This window comes from Syngnathus leptorhynchus, chromosome 2, assembly GCF_054491065.1.
Source record: "Syngnathus leptorhynchus isolate UIUO chromosome 2, UIUO_Slep, whole genome shotgun sequence".
Classification (NCBI taxonomy): Eukaryota; Metazoa; Chordata; class Actinopteri; order Syngnathiformes; family Syngnathidae; genus Syngnathus; species Syngnathus leptorhynchus.
The window spans coordinates 18,679,694-18,707,545 of NC_141196.1; the positions used below are offsets into that span (position 1 = coordinate 18,679,694).

A 27,852-nucleotide genomic window follows, 5' to 3' on the forward strand; every position below is an offset into this window, starting at 1 on the left:
TGTGTGTGTGTGTGTGTGTGTGTGTGTGTGTGTGTGTGTGTGTGTGTGTGTGTGTGTGTGTGTGTGTGTGTGTGTGTGTGTGTGTGTCAGATCACTGACACTTGGGGGAGGAGCCTGCAGCCTTTAAAAGCGGAGCGGGTGTCACGTCCGATGTGATCCCACTGCAGGTGTTCAACATGGCCAACTGGATTATTAACAATGGCGTTACTTGTGTCACACTGGTGAGCTGGTTCATATTTGAACTGCAAATGACATCAATGAGCATGTTTGACCAGTTTTGAGAATTTATATTTTTTGGGTTGCAGGTGGTGTGGATGGGCATCAACATCTTCCTCTTTGTCTGGTTTTATCTTTTCTATGACTTGGGAGATCAGTTCTTTTACACGCGCCATCTCTTAGGGGTGAGAACTTCCCAAAGAAATTGTATTCTCCCAAGTCCCTGAGAGTCTGTCTCATGACTTTTTATTTTTTGTGGGTCACCGCAGTCAGCTTTGGCCTGGGCCAGGGCCCCCGCCGCCGTGCTCAACTTCAACTGCCTGCTGATCCTCCTTCCTGTGTGTCGTAACCTGCTGTCCCTCATACGTGGCTCCCTCGTGGTAAGATGCACACATCTTATATACCCGTTGTTTTGTTTGTTGAGCCCTATAGATGGCACTCTCTGTTCGTCATAGGGCTAGCAAAAGTGCCACCTAGAGGAATAAAAAAAAAATACAACTGGTTCATGAAGCAAATTTGAAGCTTCATTTTCCAGTTGCAAAATTTTGCACTAAAATTAGGGTTGGACATTGAATTATAAGAATGAAGATTTGTGATTATGTCACTGCTGTACATTATTCATTTTAGAGCTAAAATGAAATATTTGCGTTTCTTTTTTTCTCATTCAGTGTTGCAGTCGTAGCTTGAGGAAGCAGCTGGACAAAAATATTGACTTCCACAAGTTGGTGGCTTACACAATTGCTCTGATGACAGGTGAGCTTGTCGGGCAAGAAAAAAAAAAAACAAGATGTACTGATAACAGATGATTAGGTTATGGGAAACGGGAGTTGTGATTCTGATAATATGACATTCAATTGCTTAGCGTGTCATCAGGTCATCATGTGTGTCCATTATCTCTTTTGCTTGATCAAGGAAGTGCACAACTGATGAAGTACACTGATATTTTTGGAAATATAAATCACAAAAAGCTGCATCGGAATGAGTTTATAACTGATTGTATTTTTTTAGGTTTCAAAATCATGAAATCTTATAATATGACAGAGTCTTATTACACAGTGATGGTCAGACAAAAAAAAAAAAAAGGTGAATGACCATTTAAATATTGACCCATTCTACTAATCAAGCGTGACTGCTCAAATGCTTTTAACCTGATTATGTACACGTACTACATAATCAAATTGTGGTCAAAACTGGGCTTAATATTTGGTACTGTGCTGTTGTTTGTCATAATCAAACCATATGGCTTCTCTGTGTGTGGTGCCCCGACAGCCGTTCACGTCATCGCCCATCTTCTGAACGTTGAGTGGTACAACAACAGCAGACAAGGCGTTTACGACGAGCTCAGCACAGCGCTGTCCAATCTGGAAGACACGGAAAACACCACCTACCTCAACCCCATTCGCATAACAAGCCTCGTGAGTCACACTCTACATTGCTTTTTGCATTTGTTGGGTTTTTTTTCTTGCTGAGTGGTTTAAGGGTCTAAATATGGTTTCGTGGCCTGTACAGCAAATTCACGAAAACGAGATTCAGAAAAGTGTGAGATATAAATTAGGTGTGTGCGTGTGTAAAATCGAATTTAAAATAATCACATGTAAAATATTTTTGAATTTAGTGTTTTTGAATAAAGAACTAAAATAAAAAAAATAATATTTGGTATTTTCTTCAATTTGAACTAAATATTATTTAAACTAAACAATAAAAATCCAGATAAATACTTGATTATATATTGCTGAATTTATTTTATTGTTCATGTATTAAGTTTAAATCTTCCAAATAAAAACATCATATTTTAAATATAAACACCCATGCTTAAAATAAATAAATATTGACATAAAATGCATTTTTAATTATATTGTATAATTATTTATTTGTATTTATTTATACATTATTTATTTTTATGAACAATTTATTCTTTGGGAGCCAAATAACAAGTGTGTGAGTGTGTGTGTATATATATATATATATATATATATATATATACACACACACACACACACACACACACACACACACACACACACACATATATAGCGGTTGGCTCTTTTACAGGCGTTCCTAATGAAGGGGCTGTCAGTACAAACGGCAAATTGTGTTTGTGTGTCAGGATCCGCAGCAAATTCCCACTTATTTGGTGTTCACCACCATTGCCGGCATCACGGGGGTCATCATCACCCTGGCCCTCATCCTCATCATCACCTCTTCCATGGAGGTCATCCGCCGCAGCTACTTTGAGGTCTTCTGGTACACGCACCACCTCTTCATCATCTTCTTCGCCGGCCTTGTCATTCATGGTGCTGGGTAGGAAAACGCCCGCCGTGCCCTCCCATCTTCTCTCTCTTCTGTCTCGTTTGCCAACGACTCTTTGCGTGTCATCTTCAGGCGCATTGTCAGGAGTCAGCAAGACAGCCCACCGCACAACTTTACCATCTGTAAAGACCGCAGCGCTGAGTGGGGGCGAATTCCCGAGTGCCCAGTACCAAAGTTTGCAGGGGGCTTTCCGCAGGTTTGTCTCTTGATTTGGAGAACTTTGTGAGAACACTGTGAGGAGTGACGGTCTACCAAACTATACTCAACATGTTAGGGATGAAGCAGCTGAACTTTATTCATCATATAAATCTATATATATATATTTATATATATTGTCAAGATGTTGGATGACTTCACATATTTGTAGCCAATGCTAAGACAGTTTGTTCACTGACTGTATTTTTTTGCTTTGACTTACAAGTGTAAACTTGAGACGTGACGTGGCAGTGACAATAAGCAGCAGTTCGGCAAATCGTGAACAATCTGTCAAAAAAGATGTGTCAAGCTGGAATGCTACTTCTAATTTTTTTCAAACTCAATCGAAAAATAGGATCGCACGTTTTTAGCTTACTGCTAATTAAAATGCAAAACACCATTGGCATACTAATAGTTAGCATTGATAGTCGTAAAAGCAACATATGCTCATTTTTTTTCTCCCAAGCCACCAACCTCATGGATGAACTCTGGACATTTTCATATCATTGAATAATGTTTTGATTTTTTTACCCAAGTTTCATTTTTTGTATTTCCTAATTAAAATGGCATAGCGGGTCTATACAATGGCAGCTTATTAAAGCAATATTAAAGAATATAATAACAATACTCCTCTTATTTCCCCCAGACATGGATGTGGGTGATCGGGCCAATGATCCTGTACCTGTGTGAGAGGCTGTTGCGTTTAGTCCGATACTTGCAGACAGTCCGATACCGAAAGGTAATACTTGAAGTTTCCACCGAGCTATTTTGTTCCAGCTCACCTTTTATTGTTCTTTTTTTTTTTTTTTCTTCCTAGATCGTAATGCATCCGTCTAAGGTGCTGGAGTTGCAGCTAGTCAAGAGCGGCTTCAAAATGGATGTGGGCCAGTACGTGTTCCTAAACTGCCCGACCATCTCTCAGTTGGAGTGGCATCCGTTTACCATGACCTCGGCCCCCGAGGAGGACTTCTTCAGCGTGCACATCCGCTCAGCCGGAGACTGGACCGAAAAACTCATCAGTATCATGCAGCAGCTGCCCGAGGGCGGGCAAGGGCCCAAGTCAGTTCATTTTAAATGTTTTTGCTGCCATTATGTGAGAGGTCCTAACTGGGACAGTAAAGATGTTGTGCAACAACCATATTTGGGTTTATGCTGACATGCATTCACATTAATGCTGTCTTTGGCGTGTGAGTGCTAAGGAGGGCAAGCATTCACACAAGTGCTGCTGATGTGCCTCCAACTAGTTACTAATGTGAAGAAATGCAGTTTGTGCTAATGCTGCATTGCATCAGCCGTATTTACCGAGAGAAAGAGTTGTTCACATCAATTGATATTTTGTCCAATCCAATTTTATTTGAACATTAGTCTCAAATATTGTGTCTGATTGGCGAAACGAGCAAATTCCGGCTCAAAATATTTCCCAATGCCGAGACAGTTAATTGTGTTAGTCCTGAGAGACAAGCGTTATTGCAAATCCAAAATGATTGCGATGATGTGAATGCGAGACAAGAATTTTGCATTCGACTTTATTACTATTGTGTGTCTAAAATCTTTAGATTGTAAATACTGAAAGATAAGAATTCATAAGATGAGCTAATACTGACAAATGAGATTGCTATTGTGTGCGGGACTTTCACTGCATCATACAAGGAGCTGTCTAAAATGTAGCAAGGGTCAAAATTCAGTGCTGCCCTGAGATACGACTTGTTCCGTGCTTCGAAATCAAAACGTGTCACAAATCATTTTTCCTTCTTGAAATAAATGTGATTACAAATTATCTGTACCACCCAAAACAAGCTATTTTTTTAACAAAGATAATTGATTGTATTGTACTTAAGAGTTTGAATGTGTTGGCTGGCCAGCTTTGGGCAGAGTAATTCAGACAGTGTTAGACGATAAATTGAATTGCAGCGTTAAATCGTGATGCACAAGTCTTCACATTTTAGTGTCATCACAACTTGAAAAGTGTGGTCACGAGTATCTCAAGGCATTATTTGGTAGTAGTGGCATTTATAGGCTTTGTATGGCGAAATAGGATCTTGACATTGGTGTGTGTTTGTCGCCCCTATTAGAATGGGTGTGGACGGACCCTTCGGTACGGCCAGTGAGGACGTGTTCAGCTACGAGGTGGCCATGCTGGTGGGCGCGGGAATCGGCGTCACCCCCTTTGCTTCCATCCTCAAGTCCATCTGGTACAAATTCAAGGAGTCCAACCCAGTTCTGCGCACGCGAAAGGTAACTCTTAACCACAACACAGTGTTGCTCGTTTTTATTTGATTGTCGATAGGCAGAATTACGTCTTTTGTCTGTGCTTTGATTTTGAAACATCCTGTCAAATGTCAAACAGATGAGGCCTTGAGATATGAGTGATTGATGTTGGGTTTTGTTTTGAAATATGAGCCATCATTGGGCTAATTTTTGCAGTGAATTCAATTTACAGATGAATGGCATTTCCATTCTTCTCAAGATGATTTGCAATTTGACTGTTTTGAGTTACGAGCGTGGTCACAGAACAAATGAAGGTGTATCATACATTGTCTATGTTTAGATTTAGTTCTCCATGTTTTGAATGCTGACCATACATGTCACACAAATCTATCATTACCCGTTGATCATTTTTTTGTTCGGGCTGAGTAACTTAGTCCCATGCTGCCATTTTCATTTGTCTAAATGAAGCAAAGTCCTCACAATGAGCACACCTTGATCCTCATTAAGTCATTGGAACAAGTTCCTCATTGTTGTTATTTATTCCTCCCTTACTTCCTGGTTCCAGATCTACTTTTATTGGCTGTGCCGAGAGACAAATGCCTTCGAGTGGTTTTCTGACCTGCTACAGCACCAAGAGAGGGAGATGGAGGAGAGGGGCATTGGAGATTTTCTCACCTACAAACTCTTTTTGACCGGATGGGATCAAAATCATGTATGTGCTTGTCAAAGTGAAAACTGCGGATGATTTTTATTTGCACTTTAAAGCCATCAATTGAATTAAAGTCAGCCCACTCTAGTGGAATGCGTGCTTATGTAATCTCTTTCTGTTTTCACAAGGCCAATCACGCCATGGTGCACTTTGACGAGGAGACTGACGTGGTCACTGGACTCCGACAGAAAACGAACTATGGAAGACCCAACTGGGATAAGGAGTTTGAACAAGTCCGCAAAGAGAACCCCTCGTAAGACATTCATTTATCTTTGCCCTCTGAATCACCCAAAAAAATAATAATCATGCATTGCCTACAATGTTCCGTCTTTTGCATTTCATCTTCAGGGCCGTGGTGGGAACATTTTTGTGTGGTCCGGTGGCTTTGGCCAAGATCTTGGCAAAGAAATGCGCCAAATACTCAGACGTGGACCCGCGCAAGACAAAGTTCTATTTCAACAAGGAGAACTTTTAAGATGGGGAAAAACAGAGCAGCAGTTTCCTTGAAGCAAGACCTGTTGGGGAATGTTGCTCATTGCTAATTAAGGCAGACTCACCCACGTGTCAAAAGCACACACGCAAAAAAACAACCTTTCATGACAATGCTGGGCGTGTTGCTCTACTCGTCTATATTCTCTCTTTACCACTTGGTTTTGATTGTTTATGCAAACATGTTTAAAGAACAGGGTTTTCATTATAAAATGAACGCACGTTTATTGCAAAAGCCGGAAAATTGGGTGTAAAGTCAAAGCCAGAAGTTGCAGTTTTAGTTGTAATAGGAACAGGATAAAGTCACGCTATTGCAAGCGATAAAAATAATCAACATCTTAAAACAACATAACCATGTCGTCAGGGAAAGGTCTTCATTTTTATAATAATAAAATTGCACACAAGAAAAACAATCAGAATTTTATGATGAGAATGTTTTAAATTATAAATTCTCACTATTATGAAAAAAGTAGTATTTCTAAAATATGAGGCAGGTGTCACATTATTGGGAAAATCTAAATTTAAAGTATTATGAGGAAAAAAAACTGTATATTTAAAACAATAGTCACAATATTCCGAAAATGATTAGTATAGTCCCAATATTACAAGAAAGGTCAATTTAAAAAGTATAACTTAAGAAGACACATTGAGAAAGTTGTCAATTAAAGAGAAGTCAGAATATTACATAACAGTGGTAATTTAAAAAAGTCATTTAAATCAAAAGATTGAAAATGATATACAATCAGAAAAAAGTTAAATAAAACAGTCGCAATATTACTCGGGGGGGAAAAAAGCATTTTTAAAGAGTAGTTCCCAAAATCTGTTAAAAAGTCAAATGAAAAGTAAAATAATTGCAATTTGAAACAAACGTAACGCTAACACAAAAAATATTTTTGGGCTATGCCGCTTCATTGAACAATAAAATAAAAAACCTCTACAGAATTGCCCCAAGAGCCGTTTGGGGCCCTGAGCTTTGTGGCTTTTCACACCAGAATTTGAAGTACAGTTACTTTCTGTTTACATTTTTTTATTGTGTCATGAATGTTGCATCAAAGTACAATACCTTTGTATCTTTTGACAAATTTTATACTTTAGCATTTTCACATATGTTCAATGTCATGTAAAGGTAAACTTAGGCACTTTGTTTTTGTAAATATGAAGAGCACTGATTTCTAAGAAGTTTTTAATTCATGATTGGACACTGGCGGTTCCTGCCAGATAAAACCAATGATTCACTGTTGCGTGCTATCAAAATAGTTTTGTACAGTTCTGAGACGGATGTAGTGCACCGGAAAAAAGGAGGCATCATACACCGTGCGGGCAATGATCTACTGAAGTCAAGAACTCAAGTGCTTAAATAGTTCTATTATTGTGTCTTTATGCTTCTGTTAAATAAAGAAGTGCTCATGTTTTAAGTAGCTTTGTTTTATTGATGAGAAATTGGGGGAAAACAAAGGATGATGTGGTCATATTTGTGGTCACACATTTTGGGCTGGTCGTCATAAAAAAAAAAAAAAAAAAGAAGACGAGAAAATGTTTTACTATACAACCATCTAGACTAATGAGACAACTTCAGGTGGAGGTCAGACTCCAAGTTCTAAAAGAAGAATAAAGTCAAAACATTATTATAGATCATTAAACACAGAAAAATACAGAACTGTGCAGACGCCAATGTGGAGTAAAAAAGAATTTTTAGACTGGCAAATGTGTACTTTGTACAATCCTTGTACATGCACGGGCTTTTGTTTTAAGCACTTGGCCTACATGAAACCAATATGTATAAAAATAAAGTAAAATTATTTATTGGTATGGATTTTTTTTAGGGCTGCAGCACATGATTTTTGTTCGGCATTTCCCCCCATAATGCATTATGGGGGGAAAAAAAAACATGGTGAATGAAAATTATGCAATGCGGTCACAATAAAACCATAAAATAATGAATAAACAATTTTACTTGAGTTACTTTTTGAACATATTGATATAATAAGGGCCAAATGCTGAAAACCCAATAACATTTTGTCAGTGAATATAGCACGTATGTCAAAGTGCCAGCTGCAGCACTTACCTGCCCCCTTACGCACCGCAGGTGACAATCAAGGTGCGCCGGTGGTTTTCTGGATCTGTTCTTTGAGGATGAGGATGCTCTGCCTCTGCTCGGGGGGCAGCATTGCGATCTGTTCCGGCGTTAGCTGGAGAACTTGCATGATCAGGGCAGCCTGAAAATGAGGGCGCAAAGCAGATCCATCACAATATGGCAGCACAATGCGCTCGATAGGCAAGTGCTTTTAAAACTTGGAAAAGCTCCACGCCGGCTTTCCAGTTTCTATATTAGTATGGCCTAAGAAAAAGATGGAAGAATAATACACATGAATGTAAATTACAGGGAACAATTGTTTCTTTGAGCCAAACTAGCAACACTACCACCTGGGACTCATTTTGCGCCCGCAAGATCATCCCTATGTAACACCCACCTTCTCCTGGTCTTGTGTGGAAACTTGGTTTTGAGCCGGACTGAAGCCGCCGCCGCCGCCTCCTGCTCCCGAAGGAGGAACTCCCGAAATTACGGGACCCTGTGGAGACAACCAAGGCGGACATTTGCAGTGTTGATCAGCCGTGTAATGATTAGCTAGGCTGTACAGACGGCTCATTGGGGAGGTCAACGAGAATGTTCGTGCTATTTGACTGTTGCCGCTTGACCGCCACGGGGCATTGATGATTTCTTGCGCCTGTGATGAGCAACATTTTTCGCAGCCCTGTTGGTTCAGCCACGTTTGGTACGGATTGATGGATGGATGGACGGACGGATGGAGTAGCTGAAGATAAGGAAAGAGGAGCACCGCGTACCTACAACTGGAGTTGGCGTTTGGAACTGAAGCGGATATAAATGTAGCCTTAGTCTCTGTATTCGTTGATGGACGCGACAGCAGATTGTTTACTTTTCAAATCTTGCTTGCAATCCTCACGATGGTTTTGAGATGTGCTGGAGCTTATCCCAGCTGTCTCATGGCCGTAGGTGGTACAATTGATGATTAATTATTTTTCTAATATTATAAAACAAAATCGGACATTGTCATTATGATTGTTGGCTGGCTGGACCTGTTCAGTGTTCATGTCATGTTGTCTCAATGAGCTAACAACAGAGACTGAGCCTTAAAGCTGATCACAGTACAAGATGACTTTAGTTGGGAACCACACAAAAAAGAAGCAGAGTGGAACAGACGTTTACCGGCCGTGCGGGCAGGGGTGCGTTGGGGCCTATGTTGTGGGGGATCGGGCCTTGCATTGCTCCCGCCATGGGAACCCTCTGGCCTGCCACGGGGCCACGGGCGTCCATCGCTCTGGGATCGCGGCCTGTCCGAATTTGCAAAAACACAAAAACACAAAGAATGCAAATAATGCTTTGCGACCAAACAAGACATTATTGGCAGGCTTTTCTAACAGACTTACTTTGAATGCTACTTCTTAGGTGTAAACACATAAGACACAAGCAACTAATTGGTTTCCTGATGTGTAGTGTGAAAAGTTTTATTTAGCCAAAAGCAGGGCCATCCTCATGCAGCATTTAGATGTCAAATAACTATGTTGAAGTAAGTTGAGAAGTTTTATTAAAAGGTAGGACAATCTATGCCAAGTATTGTGCAAAAGTGGTGGTTCTTTTTTTTCTTATTAATTCTAAATACATTTGTGGGAGGTGAAAAGGGTATTTGTCCTAATGGACTGTTATGTGCGGACTTTTGAGGGAATAAATCCCTTCGATCCATTTAGCAGTAAGGCTTTTGCGAGTAATGAGCTTTGAATACTCTCGAATGCGACACAGACACTTCGGCTGACCTCTGGCTTCCATCGGCAGTCCCCGCTGCTCCATCATCGGAGGCCCTCTGGGGTCACCCATCATATTGCGTGGTTCGCCCATTGGCGGCCCTCTCATGTCCATCGGTGGCCCTCGCATATCTGGCGGCGGTCCGCCTCCCATTGGGCCCATGTGCACTGGAGGTGGGGCGTGGGGCGGAGGCGCTCCCATGTAGCCTCGGCTAAATGCAAAGTTTTGACTTGTCAAGTGATACTGATAAAAAAAATTGAACTCAAAAATCAATTTATGGTCAATCTTGATACTTTGAATTCCCGTGTCAAGTCCGTCATATGAATGCCTTTTTTCAACTCTATTGTTAGTCTCGCCACTTTCCTCCTGCATCTCATCTATTTTGTTTGAGTCGGGTCGGGTCGGTTAACAAAGCTTTGTCCGGGAACTGGGAGAAAGATTTCCCAACATTTAGTGCTGAAAACCGAATATGTTGAGTTCCAAGTGGTTCCACGCTGAAGTTGCAAAAGAACACACACTTCAGTAGTGTCTGAGCGCGTTGCTCACTCTGCTGCTTGCCTAACACGCCCACATACTCACTTGGGGTCAATGGTGTCGCCTGTGACCGACAGCAGGCTGCCTCCTCGCGGATCATTGGGTCCGTCACCCAGAAGGCCTCTGGGGGGGATGCCGCCTCCTCCTCGGGGAGAAAAAAAAATAAACGACATGAAAAGTATGCATAAAAGACATGATGACACTGGCTAGACAACAGAAGTCACCACTATGTTAAAAAAAAAAAAATGCATGGATAAGCATTGTTATATTGAGTTCATACAGCGCTTGTAAGACAAGCTGGCACTGGCAAGCCTAAATGAATATATGAATAGATAAATAAAATAAATACATTATGAAAGGCGAATAACGTCTTCTCATTTGTATTTAAAAAGATAATTTACTTAATGTGGACAAGATGACTTTCCAGACTTGCATACACAATCATGTTTATTTCTTCAACTTGAATTTGCTCCGTGGTTGAAACGAGAACTAAAGATGCAGGTAAGGCTGTTTGATTAATCGTTCTGCTCGATCAATTCATGCTTATTTCTTTTATAACTCATTTCTGGTGACTTTTGTAATTGAAAGCATACCTCGGCTGACGTGTGCTGCTTGCACTAACATAGCTGTGAACAGAGTGGAGAGAGTTGACCAAAAGCAGTCAGCCTTGCCAAATTAGCGACTTTGGCAACTTATAGGAATTTTTTTTTTTTTTTTTAAGTGACTGACGACCAGTTCTTACTAAGACAGACAAAATGAATGGAATCCTTTTTTAATTGTTTTCTGTATATCAAAAAGGAGCCTGGTGGAAAGCAATCCATTGAGTCAAGGGTGTCGAAGACGCCCAAAAACAAAGCAAAGGCAGTCGTGCTGCATAGATTGGATTTGAGGTGTGTTTCCAAGCCGCAAATATTTTGTCCAGGTTGTCTTGCCTCACCTGTTTGACTCCAGACGAGAAAAGAGCTCGCGAGAGTAGGAATGGGTGCAAAAATATGAACCAGTACAAGAGCCATTCAGTTTGAATGCTCATTTTATAGGTAAATTGTTCACTTCTTTAAAAAAAAGTTATTTTATTCAAACAAGGATACTATATTACAGCAAGCAAGCTTTGCTTTGCCATTTCCTTTGAGCGAGATGGCCGGTCATATCTTGTGTAGCATGGCGTAAAGGTGCAGATATGGAAATTATGTTCTCATTACCGTAAATTATGGAGTATAAGACGCACCCAAATATAAGACGCACCAGCTAAAATTTGGAGAAATCCTGTTTTGGTCATATATAAGTCGCACTAGCTAAAATTAGGAGAAAATCCTGTTTTGGTCATATATATATATAAGCCGCACTGGTCTATAACCCGCATTTGTTTTAATGTTTAATTTCAATATATAAAAGAATGTGTACAAGTCTTACAATATCATACAAAATATGCCGCACTGGACTATAAACCGCAGGTTTCAAAGCTTGTGCAAAAAGTACCGCCTTATAGTCCAGAGAATCCGGTAATAATATGTTTGTTGTGTTGATGTGGCCTCGACACACTGTAGGAACAAACCGGAGCACCGTCTGCTTGCCCGTCTCTGACTATGAGCTGTAACGACTTTAGCGTCGCTTAAGGTCCGAAAACTGCGACCAATCGCCACCAGAATTCATATGCACATTCCTCATATTGTCCACTTCAACCTATAAATATCATTTGAAAATTGATTAGCACAATAGTTTTGATTTTACGCGGTGTTTGATACATCCTTGTCTTCTGTCGGCGTTAACTTGGCAGCACTTGTGACTGCACGACACAAAGGTTATCTATCACATTTACTTCCATATTTATTCAAATGAGACGTTTTTTTTTACGTCCACTCCTATGCGTTGAAATATGCTAACCTGTGTTTTCAAGCAAGAGTGCTGGATCTTTTTACCTCCAGTTAAGCCGCGCCCCAAAATTGCCGTCACATTGTTTAAAAACTCTAAAGAGGCCGATTGCACAAAAACAGTGTGTGTATTCATGAGGCCGATTTTGACACACTGATTATGTCAATAGAGACTTTAGTGGTCAAATCACTGTAAGTCAAAGCGAAATAGAGCGCAACAAAACAAATTTGGCTCTTTTATTTTCGGCAGAGCAGTGCATTTTCCAACTTATCTAGAAACCAGGCATCGGTCACCATGACGGATGGGTTAGACCAAAGAGAGGGGAGGAAAAAAATTGGGCTTGGAAAAAGCACAGCCAGCAACCGGATGTCACAACACACACAAATGAAGCAAGAGCTCAATTATGGTTGAAACACTTCTTCCCGAAGACGGGTACTGCATTATTGGGTGATGGAACATTGCTGCAAGAGGTATGCAAGCAAATGTGAAGTGGTGGGTGTGTCGGTGCTTGTTTGCTTTGTAAGATTAATTACACCTTTACTGGCATGAATGCAAATAACCAGAAGCAGGCTGTCAAGAATGTGGTTCCACATTGAGATGGCTTTCAACAATAAAAGCTCACCTGTTTGTAACAAATTTAAGGGGTACATTTGCAGCCTTGATAAAGCCCAAAAATACTGCCAAATTCAAAAACGCACACCTGGATTTTATGAATTCAGCAATGGAAGGAAGTCATTAGATTTTGCCACAAAAATTTGGGGAAAGACGCAGATTTGGAAATTGTTAATTTCTCAAAACAATAATGTCAGACAGTGGTTTATTCCTAGCCGAGTGTTTCACGTAATGTGTGTAGGTGAAATGGTGCGTGGTCTGTAAATGTGTTCTACTGTTGATACAAGTTTGGAGAAGAGCTGAAGGTTGCCATGAGCAATTTTGCACTCTGATCCTGTAGGTGTCGCTAACAATACTAAGTACAGTACTTATATAGATATGAGGGATATTCACATAAAAACAAAAATCTTTCCATAGATCCATATGAAACCAATAAACACAGTAATCGGATTCATGTTATGTTTACAGAATATAAATTAATCAGCAAAATCCTCCCATTTTTATCCATCACATCCATTTTGCCACTAGATGTCAACTGAAAATGGCATCACAGTAACTCTGGGATCATCTTACATTCATCACACAACCAAACCTAGAAGATAGGCGAACCATGACCATCGCAACCTACCAGATTAATAAAACAATTTCACATATACAATATATTTAACTTATTTAAGTCAATAATTGAATTAATTTATTTATTTATAAATAAAAATAGTTATATTGGTGAATAATTGGTACAATCAGTTTGTTTTCAGAGTACTACGGATAATGGATATTTACTGTTGAGAGGCTGAAATTCTTTTCGTTTGTAACATTTAAAGCCATCTTTCTGGTTCCATTGTCAGAAATAATTACTGTTGAATTTGATAATCAGTTGATTGTCAATTAATCAATTCATTGTTACACCTCAAAATAAATACACAAAAAAGTTTGCACAGTTGAGCATTTTCCAATCCAAACCTGACTGCTGTACTGACTGAGGGAAGGGGTGGGGTGGTGATACCTTGAGGCCGCTCGATAGCAGCTTGCGCAGATGATCCTGTGGGGGAATGCTGGAGGTTTCCTGAGCCAGCGTTAAAGATGGAAAAGAACAGGAGACAAGACTCAAGAAAGCAAAGCGGCACTTTAAAAGCAGTGAGGAAGCGTGCAAAGGATGTCATGAATTCCATGTGGTGAAAGAGGATAAGTTACGTGACAAGATGTGGCGCTATTATTAAAGGCTGTGGCACCCCCTGGGGATCTCAGTGAAGAATGACGTGCAAAGCATGGACCAGATGAGCAACGGCAGACCATTTAAAAAAAAAAAATTCTTTTGGTCAAGTACCAAATGACATGATGTGAAATTCAAAGACTCTTTCCATCACGCTACATTCATACCCATAATGCAGAGGTGTCAAACTCAAGGCCCGGGGGCCAGATACGGCCCGCCACATCATTTTATGTGGCCCGCGAAGACAAATTATGCATCAAATTCGTGTGTCATTACCAGAATTGCAAATTGTCTTCACTTTTAATAATATATATATATTTTTAAATATTTGACCAGTTTTTACCCGTCTGATTTGAAAATGAGTTATTTGTCAGTTTGTTTTGTAGTTTTTACTGTATATAATATGAGGTGCTCATACATTTATCTGGGTTGATAGTCATAATGGCCCCTCGAAAGAATATATGACTACAATGTGGCCCGTGAAAAAAATGAGTTTGACACTCCTGCCTTAATGCCTTGCATCTTAGCACACATTCAAACGATGACTTAACATCTCCCTCACTTCTTCATCTAATTTATATTATCTTTTCACAAGTCTTAGGTTAGAGATTGTATTTCATAGTACGTCATGTGGGAATGTGTATGAGGATTTTTTTTTAATCTTTGCATTCTTGAATTTGAAATATGGAAAATTACTTGAATCTTGTAAAACTCAAATTTATGACTATAATAACTATAATCCATCCATCCATCCTTCCATCCATCCATCCATCCATCCATTTTTGATACCGCTTGTCCCCATGGGGGTTGCGGACGTGCTGGAACCTATCCCAGCGGTCATCAGGCAGTAGGCAGGGGACACCCTGAACCAGGTGCCAGCCAATCGCAGGGCACGCAGAGACAAACAACCATCCACACTCACACCTACGGGCAATATGGAGTGCTCAATCGTTCTACCAAGCATGTTTTGGTATTGTGGGAGGAAACTGGAATGCCCAGAGAAAAGCCACGCGGGTACGAGAAGAGCATGCAAACTCCAAACAAGGATGGCCGGAGGTGGAATCGAACCTGCACCCTCCTAACTATGAGGCAGACGTGCTAACCAGTGCCCACCCTGCCGCTCTATAATATAACTATAAAATAAAATAAATTTGTAAGAAAGTAGAGTCAGAACATGGTAAAAAAAAAAATAGCAATTGAAAAAATGCCAGCTGTTTACAAATATCGGCTGATATCCAACTTCAGTGTCATGCTTAACAGTTCACAGTTGAACCAATATTATTTTGCAATTCATTTTGTTTTGAGGAAACATTAAAACTCAAGGAGTTGTAAATTTAATTTTGCACTTTTGGTAATGTATTAAAAATGAATCCGAAAATAGAATAAGCTGTTTGTGTTTTATTTTTTAGCTTAAATTATCTATTGCAAAACGATTGCTCTGCCTTTTGTCAAAAATAAACAAATGGGTTATTTCTTTATAATTATCTACTATTGGTTTAACAGAGCGTTTATGTTTCAAAATCACTAGTAGTATCACAAGAGTTAGTACTCGTATGGTGATTGGTGTAAAGAGGGGGAAAAAAAAAAGGGGCAGCAAACATCCCTATAAATAACCATAGTGACACTTAAGTCTTTTTTTTAAATCTCAGATTTTTGGTTGATTTTAAAATGAACTTAAGCAAAGTTATACGGACATTTTCTCTGTATGCAATGGAGGTGTCACTTCACTTAAGATGATATGACTTTAAGTGAGCGACGGCTGGAAAGCATGTGGCCCAAATTAAGGGAACAAGCTCAGTGTGAAACATTATGTGATTCTTCAGCTCAGTACCTGGAGGGGCACTGGGACCAGGGGCTGGCACTGGTCCAGGTCCAGGCACAACACCCATGTTGGGAGGCTGCATCATCGGAGGTGCTCCATTGACGTGCATCCCTGCCTGATCATATGATAAGGAGAAATGTAAAATAAAATTAATTACCAAATAGGAGTGGTAAGTGGCCACAATGTGGAGCTGGTGAGTAATAAGAGGCAGTTAACCTAAATATAATATAATAACAATAATAATAGCAATTTCCATACAGTATGAATTCAACTACCTATAATGTATCGAATCAGTCTCAGGAGGCTATCAAAAAGTAACTTAATATCATTCAAATAAATAAAGATTCGCTTCAGTGCATCAATAAGAGTACAATGGATTTAGGGACAAGGCTAGCCCACAAGTAGCAAAAGTCCACAAATAATTTGCATTATAAAAAAACAATTTCTCGCTCCCCAAATGATTGGATAAGCTCGGTTATATTGATAATAAGCACGCCTCAGCTCGCCTAGAAATGTGGCTAGTTGTGTCATCTAGTTAGTTATTGCTACTCTTCACCTGTGCAGTGATGTATTGATTAATCTAGTCTTTCGCATATGAGTAGTACTGGAATTTACGAACTCACTTAACATTCAATTGAACGATTTAGCATTCATTTAACTCTGTTGTAACCATTTCAGGTTTTCAAGACTAAGTGTAAATGAAGACAAAACGAGCATTGGGGGACACAGATGTGGAACATTTCAATAGAATAGAGTGCAGGTGTTCACATTGGTTTTCCTTACCACAGGCTGCTGCTGCTGTGGGGCCGCCATGTTGGGCAGGGCAGGTGGATTGACCGGAGCGGCTCCTCCTCCTTGTGCACTTGAGATGAGCGGCTGGGGTGTGCTTTGGCGGTGAAGCATTTTCTGTCAAAGTGGCACATTTTTTTAATACCTCCACAGACAAATAACTTGGGAAGACTTGCGGATGGGTGGACAATCACCAAGGCAATCTCCGGATCCACAATGCGCATGACCACTTGTGCCTGTAACAGGGCATAGGCCAGCTGAGGGTTCTGCAGCAGCATGTTCCTCGCCTCCTGGGGACTGTTTTGGACACATAGCTACACAGAGAGAAAACACATTTTTATGACACCATATGGACTGCAATTACAAAAAGTATACATAATGAAATAATGACAATGATATGTTAACTTGCTATCAGAAAGAAAAAAAAACTAATACAAAAATGAAATGTAACGTGGACTCCTCGTGGGTCAGTGTAAAATGGGTGCCTTTTTAGTTGAACACGAAGCTATTACAGTGGTAACTTGGCATTTGAATGACCTGATTTATGGGGTTTTGGGGCTTCGAGCCAACCCTTGGTCGATTTTTTTTGTTTTGCTTGTGGGCAAAAGTTTGTTTTCATTACTAGAAGGAAGCAACTAACTTTACAATGAGCAACAGTTTGGCAGAAAAAAAATCCTCAAAACAAAAGTCAGGTTGTTCATTGCCACTCCCAGTTTAAGTTAGGTTAACTTTTTAGAAGCTACCGCTGAGTGCCTTTTTCAGGGGGTTGTGTTCAGGACCAATAAAATAAAAAACTTGCTTGCAAAACTGTTATGTTTTTACATAATGAGGTTCCCAAAAAAAGGCAAATCAGGCAGATGTTATGAATTTTCATTCAAGCTTAAAAATAGCAAAGCAGACAAAAAGAAACCCACCTTCATCTGTTTCATAAGTTCAAACATCTGTTCTGGTGGCAGACTGGCCACAGCTCGGCTAATGGACTCAGGAGCCTCCTCTGGTGCCACGCTGTCCCCAAATGGTGATTCAATGACAGGAGCTCCTGTTCCCAAACCTGCACCCATATATATTGACACTATCACCCCACAGCATAACATTATAGAACTACCCAACATGGGTGGAAATTTTAACAGAGGTGGGCGTTCCGTGAGAGTCAAAGTGACGAAAGGTCCATCAATCGGTCAACACACATTTTGCAGACGAAAATGGGCAAAATGACAATTGATAGCAAAGTTAAAAAAGAAAATGAAGGACAACGTCCTGACCGAAGTAGATTTTTGTCCGTTAGCGTAATCATCACGAAACGAGTCAAGGAGTCTCAGGCACTCACTGTTGGGAAAGTTGACGATTGATGAAACGAATAGTAATGGTGGACTGATGATTATCATTTGGCTTGGAATAAATGGCAAACTGACGACAATGGACGGGTGCCCAGGCAGTTGTTATATGTTACTAAAAAGCCTCCTCAAAATTTTGTAATACATACTTTTAAGCTCTTCCTTGTTTTTCTCACTGGCTGCGTTGTCAACACGTAAGGCGCGTCCGTTGAACTCTCTGCCGTTGAGATTGCGCATGGCACTGAGTGCAGTCTCCTGGTCTTGGTACTCACAAAAGCCATAACCCTTTGGTTTTCCCGTCTCCCTGTCATACACTAACCTGAAAGCAAAAGCAGTGTTGACAATCAGCACTAACATGCTACTAATCAAGCAGATATATTTTGGAATATTATCTTTTTAAAGCTTTTATACAAATACACTGGTATGTTCCCATTTGAATTTAATTCACACTGTGAACACAGTCATAACTCAAAACACTCCTATCTTTTCGCAGTGAATCTTTCCTCTTAAAGGAAATTGATGGAATTTGTATTTTGATGAGGAAAAATAGCATTCTGTTATCCTGCACATAAATGCAATAATTAATTGGAATTAATGTTGTCGTGTTTGTTTCGAACTTGACTTTTGGCTTACAACTATAAAGCAGCAACTTAAAAAACAGTTAAAAGTTCTATGAATGGGAAGAAAACTAAATAAACCCAGAATAAATATTGGGTTCTGATGGAGTTCGGTATAAACATGGAGGCTGTTAATAATGTTGGGGGGGAAAGCATATAACATCTCCTTTATTCACTGTTATGCTTTATTTATGAAAAGGTTATATAAACAGTGTCAATACAAAAAAGACTAGATCAACAAAGCCTAAAAGAAACGAATGAATGAACGATACTCACCTGAAGCTAACAACAAGTCCGACTTCAGAGAAGATGTCTTTTAACTGTTCTTCGGTTGCTTCATAAGGAATGTTTCCCACTAAAACATATACATATGTATGTTATTACTTTGACAACGTAAGCGACTCATTTTTTCTGCGTAAAAAAGTCACGAGACTACTGCTTGTGTTAGCTACCTAGCTAAACCAGACCTTCACGAACGTAAAAATATGAAGAAAATGAGCTTTTTCAAAAATGCAAAATTCAGGAGAGGGAAAAAAAGACTTACCAAACACCGAGCGTAATGAACGGTCGACCGCCGGGTCTCTGTTAGCAGCTGCAGCAGCAGCGGCGGCTGCAGCAGCGGCAAGATTCGCCATTTTGGAAGGGGACGAAGATGAACGTAACACTCGGAAGTTTCAACGGGATGGTTTCCGGTTTCTGGTCCGTCGAAAGTATGGCAAGACGTTTTTCGCTGGGGTTACGTGCCCCAAAATAACCCTTGATGGGTGAAATCCGTGAAGTAGAAATCTTTTTTTTTTTTTTTTAACCATTATTATACAGGTATAACATTGAAACCAAAGGACAAAACCTGTTTTCAGGCCCAAGCATTTGTTTAGCAAAGAGAAGTAAACACTTTCTTCCCGATAACGACAGTAAAATAATTTTAATCATCAATACAAAGTACATACTATATAGTGCGCCTCTGCGGCCTTACTCCGCTCTGTAGTGTCTTTTTCATCTGAAGCCAAAAATCCGTGAAGCAGTGAGGCCGTAAAAGGTGAACCGTGATACACCAAGGGATGACTGTGGGTAAGTGATCTAAGGAAGAGGAATAGGGCCGAGGGAGGGCGGGCCTTCTTTTTTTTTTCTCAGAATTCTGACTGAAAGTGGGAATTCTCACTTTAAAGTCCGAATTCCGACTTTAAAATCAGAATTTTTAGAATAAAGTCAGAATTCTGACTTTAAAGTCAGAAAGTGGCAAGTCAGAATTACTTAGTCATAATTAAAATAATTACTAACCAGTGCACCACCGAGCTACTATTATTATTATTATTATTATTATTATTATTATTAATCTGAACAAAGGCCCTTTTGATTAGCCAAGGGTGTTTGAAGCCAGTTTATCCCCAGCATGTATGTAAGATATTGTTACATATAATTTATAATCTTGTTCATTTTCTAACCACAGTACCCTGCCTTTACCACTGATAATTGCATCACTTCTGCATGTTACCATCGTTTTGGCTGTACTATGTTCATTTCCTACTCACTAAACCTGCAGGATGAGGTATTTAATAGATTCGTTGATGCTACATTGCTAAGTGCGGTGTGAAAGGGGCTTCACACTAACTAAAAAGGTCTTGGTGCAGTGTAACGGACGTGTAATGGCAATAATGTTTAATCTAATTGAATCCAAAAAGATCATCGGGTGTCTACTAATGCTGTCTTCATGTCCTGGTCATTATTTGAAATTTAGTGTATGTTTGTTCAAATCTTCAATTTGAGGCAAAAACTGATCGTGTGGCACCATCTTTAGGTTAAACACTGCACTGCATGTGAAATTGGCTTTTTGTCTTTTGATTTGATGAGCAGGGAATCCTGACGTCGCTTCCTGAATCTTGACGTTGTCGCTCTGCCACCATGGGTTGGTTATACACGCCTCTGCATGTAGCGAGTTGGAGTGGAAATGGTAGCGTTTGTGAAAATCCTTACAGTATATCGATTTTCAGGTTTGTGCTTTATTTGGTTAGTTTATTTATCATAGTTTGTCGTAGTACTGCAATGATTTAGGTAGTAGTTTAGCCGAACTATGCCCAACCATCTCCCCTCTTGCAAGCAAGTCAATGCCGTTTTCAAATACAGTCCCGGTTCTCGAACAATTCGGTATTCGAATAAGAAATTTGAGATTTTTTTGCTTCGGATGTCGGACAAAATTCGGTTGTCGAACCTTGCCGAATGAGCCGAAAGGACCCTCATTCCATTCTCGTTACTCTGAGGATTGCATCAACTCTAATCATGCCTCCAAATGAAGCAAGAGGGAGCAGTAAAGCCATCCTAAAACAAAAAGACGCTCCTAAAGCAATGCAACAGTGAGCGCCCGGCGCTCTGCGGTTGCGCGATCGGACCAAATTAAGCTCCCTGTGCACTAAGGTCCACTTAAATTTTGGAAAGTCCATTAGGACTTTTATAATATTTTCTAAATTTCAGCGGCCGCTTTGTCACAATAATGCGACGAGCGCGACGCGCTATGGTTGCGCGTTCGGCCGTGCGCTGCAGTTGCGGGATCGGACAAAATTAAACTTCCTGCACTCTGAGGTCCACTTAAATTTTGGAAAGTACATCAGGACTTTAAAAATATTTTCTAAATTTCAGGGCCTGCTCTGTCACAATAATGCGACCAGCGTGGTGCAGTTGCGTCGGCGACGCGCTACGGTTGCGCCTTAGGCGGTGCACTGCAGTTGCGCCTTAGGCGGTGCACTGCAGTTGCGCGATCGGACAAAAATGCGCAAATGAAAAAATGACTTTTTTTTTATTTGCTAGGAATAACATAAAATAAATAAATAAATAAAATATGTTCCCATTATTTGTAATGGGAAAACATGATTCGGAATTCGAACGATTCATTTCTCGAACAGCCTTCTGAAACGGATTGTGTTCGAAAACTGAGGCTCCCCTGTATTAGTTAGAGGAGGAGCAAGAGTCTGGTTAAAGGGGTGGAGTACCCCTATAAAGCTGCACTCATTCAAAGTCACATTTACTACAGTGGAGAATAAAACGAAAGGCCACTAAGTGGACAAAAATAATACTTGCACCTCACATGCACATTTTGGACTGGTGGATTTGTTTATATGTGCCCTGTGATTGGCTGGCGACCAGATCAGGATGTACACCGCATCATTCATTAATGATACAAAACAATTTTTTCAAAAAGTAACTCATACCCTTCAGTCTGATCAAGGGCTTCCCGTGATGGAAGCTGTATTTGGGGGAAACGGTCACTGTTTTATCTTGTGGAATGCAATAACATTGATTCCACTTGGTTAATGCAGGCTCCAGCACAGCAGGCTGGCGTTATTAAACAAGACAGATTCATATATGAGCTGAATCAAAATTCAAGGCAAGCTGAAGCTTTTCCTTGGGCATTCAAATTTGATTGACAGTATGAGCAAGTCACGCCGTGGTGCCATATATGATAGTGTTTTCCATGAATTTATGGCCACTTATTTATATGGTGGGTATTACAGAGTTGACGGTAATTGACATGAATGAGGTAGACTGAGCGAGATGTGATGTAATAAAGACAAACCTCAAGGTTACCTGAATTTTGGGGCATTACAACACCACTTTTAAATCTACAAGGAAAAGAAGACAATCGTCAATACTTTCTGAAAAATTATGACTCTCTTGTGTCATCATGCTACAGTTTTGTTCTGAGCCATGAATTGTACATTATAAACCGGAATCTGTAGAGTTGAGTCCCCCTTAAATTTTCAACAGAAAAAAAAAAAACACACCTCAGAAGTCTCTCAAAACAGATGGACTTGGATATCAGTGTACCTCACGGGACCTCACTTCGACAAGCATCAAAGGTTTGACTGTGCACGTGTGTTTTTCTATTTCTTTCGCTTTATTGCAAGAAAAGTTGCTGCCTCCACAAAAGGTTACAAGAAAAACAGAAAAAAGAAAACATGCCGAACGCCGACCGATGTGTAAAGTGAGCTCCTCGTTGAGCTCCACCTTTCTCTGTGCATCTAATGGCTTGGACCTTTTCCTCACCTCATTAGGACGAATAACTACATTTCCCATCATTCCCAAAAAAAATGACCCCTATACACCCGCCATCTCTTCTCTTCTACTTATGGAAGATAACACCACAAGGGGGCACAAATTCCCCATACAAATGCCAACGTTTGCCCGCCACGATGCCACAAGTAACCCGTTTCACACTTTCATGAAAATGCTGTACTGTGCAGCAGCTCATATTGCACCCAACAAAAAGAGCCACTGTTCCATACTATCAGCCAGGTTGTTACCTTCAGCGCTATTTTATTTACATTTGACAGTTGACTTGAGTTTCAGTTGTTTTTACACTACTGTGAAAATAAAGTATGTATGTTTAAAAAAAAAAAAAAAAGAGGTGTGAACCAACTAGAACCACCTGAAACAAACCTCAAAATTGATGTACTTGTGTATAACTTAAGGTCTCTATAGCGTGCCTTTGGTGTTCTCATCAGAATCACTGGAGAAAATGTAGCACCATCATGAAAACTCTTAAGTACTATGTTGGCAAACTTGCCCTCTAAATTGCCTATAGGACTGACTGAATGTGAGTATGTATAGTTGTTTGTCGGTTTGTGCCCTATGATTGACTGGAAACCACTTCAGGGTGCACTGAGATTGGGTCCAGCCCGACTTAGGACGAGAGCTATAGTAAATGGAAGTTGTTCATTTCTTATATTTACACCAAACTCCAGCTCCCAAATCTAATCAAAGTGTCAAATGTGAAGGCTGTGTAGTACAGTGAAAAATATAATAGGAAGAGATTCAAGTTTGCATGCATCCTTCATAGAAAAAATATTTTTTATTAATAAAACCTATGATATTGCCAATTATATTTCTTGTTACTTTACAAAAAAAAAAGGTTGATATCTTTAGTCAGGTTTACAGTTAATACTGCATCTAATAATATTATTAAAGAGTGCCTTGTGGGGGGAAGCAGTGCAAGTTTGAATTCATCATCGTTGAAGTAGCAAGAGCTGAAAGTTACGGCTTAATTTATCTGAATTAACCTTCTGGAATTTACAGCCTACCCTGTGAAATGCTCAGAATAAAAGCCATATATATACACGTATATTTAAGATAGGCTATTAGAGCTAAAGTCATTCTGATGCAAAAGGACAAAAGATCCAACGGTCATCCTACATGTCTCTTCCCTAATAGTCTTGAGTAAACTATTAGAAAAAAAATGGACATGCAATGTGCAATCCAAGATTTTTGAAGTTCCGAACAAGCATATAGAAAGGGACATTATACAAAGATTGCACTTGCACAAATGATAGATGAGTGGTTAAAAAAGCATAGATGACAAACAGGCTTGTGTGGGCAGTAATGTTGGACTTCTTGTTTTCGTTAGACTATTCTGTCTTGGGTGAAAAGTCAGCGAAAATGCAGTTTTTTTTATTGGAAAATACTCTGATTGTACAGTATTACGTTAGGTCCTCCTTTATTTTCTGTTTTCGTAAAAGATTTACCCCAAGTATTTAATAAATCCACAGTGGTGATGTATGCTGATTATTTTACATTATGCAGTATAGTTCCCACACGCTGCATCTTAAATTACATATTTAGTGCTGAGCTTGAAGTAGTAGTTGCAGAGTTTAGACAAGAATGAATTGATACTGAATATTAATAAAACAAAATCCATAGTACTCAGGTGTAGATGTTGGACAGTGATCTTTGGCTGAGTTTATCTCAGTCAGGAAAAAGGAATTCTTCAGATTCTTTGGATTCTAATCCAAATTGGTCTAAACACATTGATAAAATAACAAGGTGATGCTCTGGGTATATGGCATGAAAGAAATAATCTAAGCACTAGTCATGTCACACCTTGAATATTATCCAGTTTTTTAGTCATCTGCCGGGAAAACATAGTACAAGAATTGAAGAATGTTCAAAATAAGGCCCTAAGATCGGCTCGAACTGAAAATAAAAATCTAACATTAATAATCATAACAATATTATTTGGTTTTATAGTTTAGACATTTTTTGCATTTAATTCCAAAACTGAAGACATTTTTAGCTTTTATGAGTCGGGTTTTTCTTGAAACAGATATTTTCTCTTTGATCGTCATAATTAAGGAATCCAGTCACAGGCCAGATTGAACGGTTCAGCGGGCCGGTCTCATGGGCTACTAGTTGAAACTGTACTGACTGCTGTACAGTGTGTAGGATGAAAGGGTTGGACGCTAAATATGTAACATTTACTTTGTGGGGTTGTTCTTTGTTTGTTTGTTTGTTTGTTTGTTTGTTTGTTTGTTTTATTACTGCATGTATTATTATCTGGTTTCTTTTTATAAGTATTTATTAGGATTATTGTTTTATTGTCTTATTCTTTATATATTTTGTAATCTTTTATTTTTCACTTTTATGGACCTCGCAGGTTGTTTAGCTTTTGTATAATGCAAGCTAGGCGCTAATGAAGATTTGCTTTTGTATAATGCAAGCTAGGAGCTAATGAAATCCGACAAACCATTAGGAATGAACAACTAAAACTAGTTTGAAATGGATGGCAGAAATGGATTTCATTTGAGGCAAAAACTGCTGCCTTCATAAAACATTCAAACATACACGACCAAATCAAAATCAAGTGGAAAGAATCAGTAGTAGCCTACTAGCTAACGAACCAACAAATGCTATTTGTCTTCCCTGCCTAAGAATTTGGTCTTTGCTGAGGTTTGTGTTTTATTGAGAGACATTCTAGTAATATAACTCTTTAGTCCTTGAGCCGATACCAGATTTCTGCCTCCAAAGCAGCACACTTTGTGTTACCATTCTCTGCCATGTGTGCGTGTGAAACAGTGAGTGGCATTCTGTTTACTTGCACCACATTGTGCAACCATGTGTGTGCCACACATACTACTAATTACTACAAAGAAAATTGAACACTATCTGTAAACTGTATTACAACACACTGTAGGCTACGTTCACTGTGCACTAAGATAAGTCTCCAATCCATGTGATGTAAATCTGAGCCTGCACTGAACACCAGCCCTGATTTGCTCAGTGGGGTTAAGCCACTTTAACAGATTGCCAAGATGTCCTGACCTTCCGTGCCATGTGCTGGCATCTAAGAAATGCGGCTGGGAACAATAAAGACATCTGTAAAGTCATTTGTAAATATTGAATCCTGGTAAATGCATAAATGCATAGCTTCCTGCACACACACGCACGCACACGCACGCACGCACACGCACGCACGCACGCACGCACGCACGCACGCACGCACGCACGCACGCACACACACACACACACACACACACACACACACACACACACACACATTTGAGGGCAAAATCCACAAATCACAAGGCTGCTGTCACCAAATCACAATGACCTTATTCAAATCATTGGGATCGTTATCAGGCATTTGCAAAGCTTGCTGTTGAGCTGATCATTTGAATTGGGTGTGTTGTAGTTGGGTTACACCTAAAACAGGCTGGATGGAGTCTCATGAGGACCGGAATTGTGGACACACGACACAAAAATCGTCACTTGTCATTAACATTTCCGGTAGTGGAGTTTGAGTTTACTCACATATTCACTCAAATGACGGTCCAGTTCTATGTAAACACTCTTAAAAAAAGCTAACCTGCTTTGGTAGCGAGCGCGTTGGATCTTTTGGCCTCCAGCTAAGCCCCGCCCCCAAAATAACACCACATTGTTTATAAACTCTAAAGAGATCTCGAAAAAGAGCATCCCTGAATTGCTCAGTCATTCACGAGCAAAGATGGGAAAGAAAGAAGCTGCGAACAAGTGCGTGAGAAGATAGTCAAACAGTTTAAGGACCTCAACGTATGTACAATGGCAAGGAATTTAGGATTCATCTACGGTCCATGATACCATCAAAAGGTTCAGAGAATTTGAAAACTGCCCGAGCTGAGCATCCCTCAGGCGACATTTCATCAAAAACCAATCAGTGTATATAGCATATCATCACATGGGCTCAGGAGCATTTCAGAGAACCAAATAAATACAATTTGGCGTTACAAGTGCAACTTAAAACTCTGCTAAGCAAAGCAAAAGCTATTTATTGACCCACAAACGCCGCCGGCTTCTCTGGGCTTGAGCTCATCTATAATGGACTGATGCAAAGTGGAAAAGTGTTCTGAGGTTTGACGAGTCCATACTTCAAATTGTTTTTGGGGAAATTGTGGAGGTCATGCCGTATGATCCGAAGAGGAAAAGGAGCATCTGGATTGTTATCAGCGCAGTTCAAAAGACAGCCTCTGTGATGGTATGGCAGTATGGGTATTGGGTAACTTGCATATCTGTGAAGGGGCTATTAATGCTGAAAGGTTAGTACAGGTTTTAGAGAAACATGATGCCATCCAAGCAACGTCTTTTTCATGGACCTCCTCACTATTTCAGCAAGGCAATGCCAAACTAACATTCTGCATGTGTTGGTTTGGCTTCGACGGCTGGACGGATGGATGGAGGGGGGGCAGACAGACAGGTAGGTAATTGGTAGGTGGATGGATGGGTGGGTAGTAAGACAGATAGACAGGAAGACAGACAGGTAGACAGACGGATGGATGGATAGACAGACAGACAGACAGACAGACAGACAGACAGACAGACAGACAGACAGACAGACAGACAGACAGACAGACAGACAGACAGACAGACAGACAGACAGACAGACAGATAGATAGATAGATAGATAGATAGATAGATAGATAGATAGATAGATAGATAGATAGATAGATAGATAGATAGATAGATAGATAGATAGATAGATAGATAGATAGATAGATAGATAGATAGATAGATAGATAGATAGATAGATAGATAGATAGATAGATAGATAGATAGATAGATAGATAGATAGATAGATAGATAGATAGATAGATAGATAGTGTGACTCCGTGCTTGAAGTTGCCATAGCCGAAATTCTCCCTTCCACACTTAAGACATTTTGTTACACACATGGCTTGTAACCAATTCTTCAAGCCAGACTTTTGACACAGCCACTGTGCATAACCTGGAAATTTGTGCACAACCACTGAAGAAACGTGACTCATTGAATTCTGAGGGTGGCCGTCCCTAATTCCCGGAGTGCGCAGTTTTCATGAGATGT

At 39.9% G+C, this 27,852-nt stretch overlaps 2 protein-coding genes across 7 annotated transcripts; one reads left to right on the forward strand and one right to left on the reverse strand.

Moving 5' to 3' along the window:
- The first annotated feature begins 132 nt into the window (after window positions 1–132).
- nox1 (NADPH oxidase 1) lies at window positions 133–7,542 on the forward strand. The gene is made up of 13 exons (XM_085901551.1): window positions 133–221; window positions 306–401; window positions 486–596; window positions 885–969; window positions 1,486–1,631; window positions 2,324–2,517; window positions 2,599–2,722; window positions 3,368–3,460; window positions 3,539–3,780; window positions 4,794–4,956; window positions 5,495–5,641; window positions 5,767–5,891; window positions 5,987–7,542. The coding sequence occupies exons 1-13, from the start codon at window positions 177–179 to the stop codon at window positions 6,111–6,113; spliced, it is 1,698 nt and encodes a 565-aa protein (XP_085757677.1). The 5' UTR covers window positions 133–176; the 3' UTR covers window positions 6,114–7,542.
- cstf2 (cleavage stimulation factor, 3' pre-RNA, subunit 2) lies at window positions 6,855–19,812 on the reverse strand. 6 transcript variants are annotated; one of them, XM_085901570.1, is made up of 15 exons: window positions 19,685–19,700; window positions 19,282–19,433; window positions 19,014–19,092; window positions 18,270–18,439; window positions 17,701–17,837; window positions 16,981–17,100; window positions 16,781–16,903; window positions 16,007–16,112; window positions 13,969–14,028; window positions 10,527–10,626; window positions 9,959–10,158; window positions 9,354–9,478; window positions 8,599–8,697; window positions 8,193–8,343; window positions 6,860–7,724 (listed from the first exon to the last, which is right to left on the reverse strand). In XM_085901570.1, exons 2-14 carry the CDS (start codon window positions 19,370–19,372, stop codon window positions 8,221–8,223), a joined length of 1,533 nt encoding a protein of 510 aa, XP_085757696.1. In that variant the 5' UTR covers window positions 19,373–19,433; window positions 19,685–19,700; the 3' UTR covers window positions 6,860–7,724; window positions 8,193–8,220. The 6 variants fall into 6 exon arrangements, with proteins under 6 accessions (XP_085757727.1, XP_085757696.1, XP_085757687.1 ...); XM_085901561.1 differs by having other exon boundaries at window positions 6,861–7,724; window positions 19,282–19,493; window positions 19,685–19,812; XM_085901601.1 differs by lacking the exon at window positions 19,685–19,700 and having other exon boundaries at window positions 6,855–7,724; window positions 19,282–19,403.
- Between the last annotated feature and the right edge of the window lie 8,040 nt (window positions 19,813–27,852).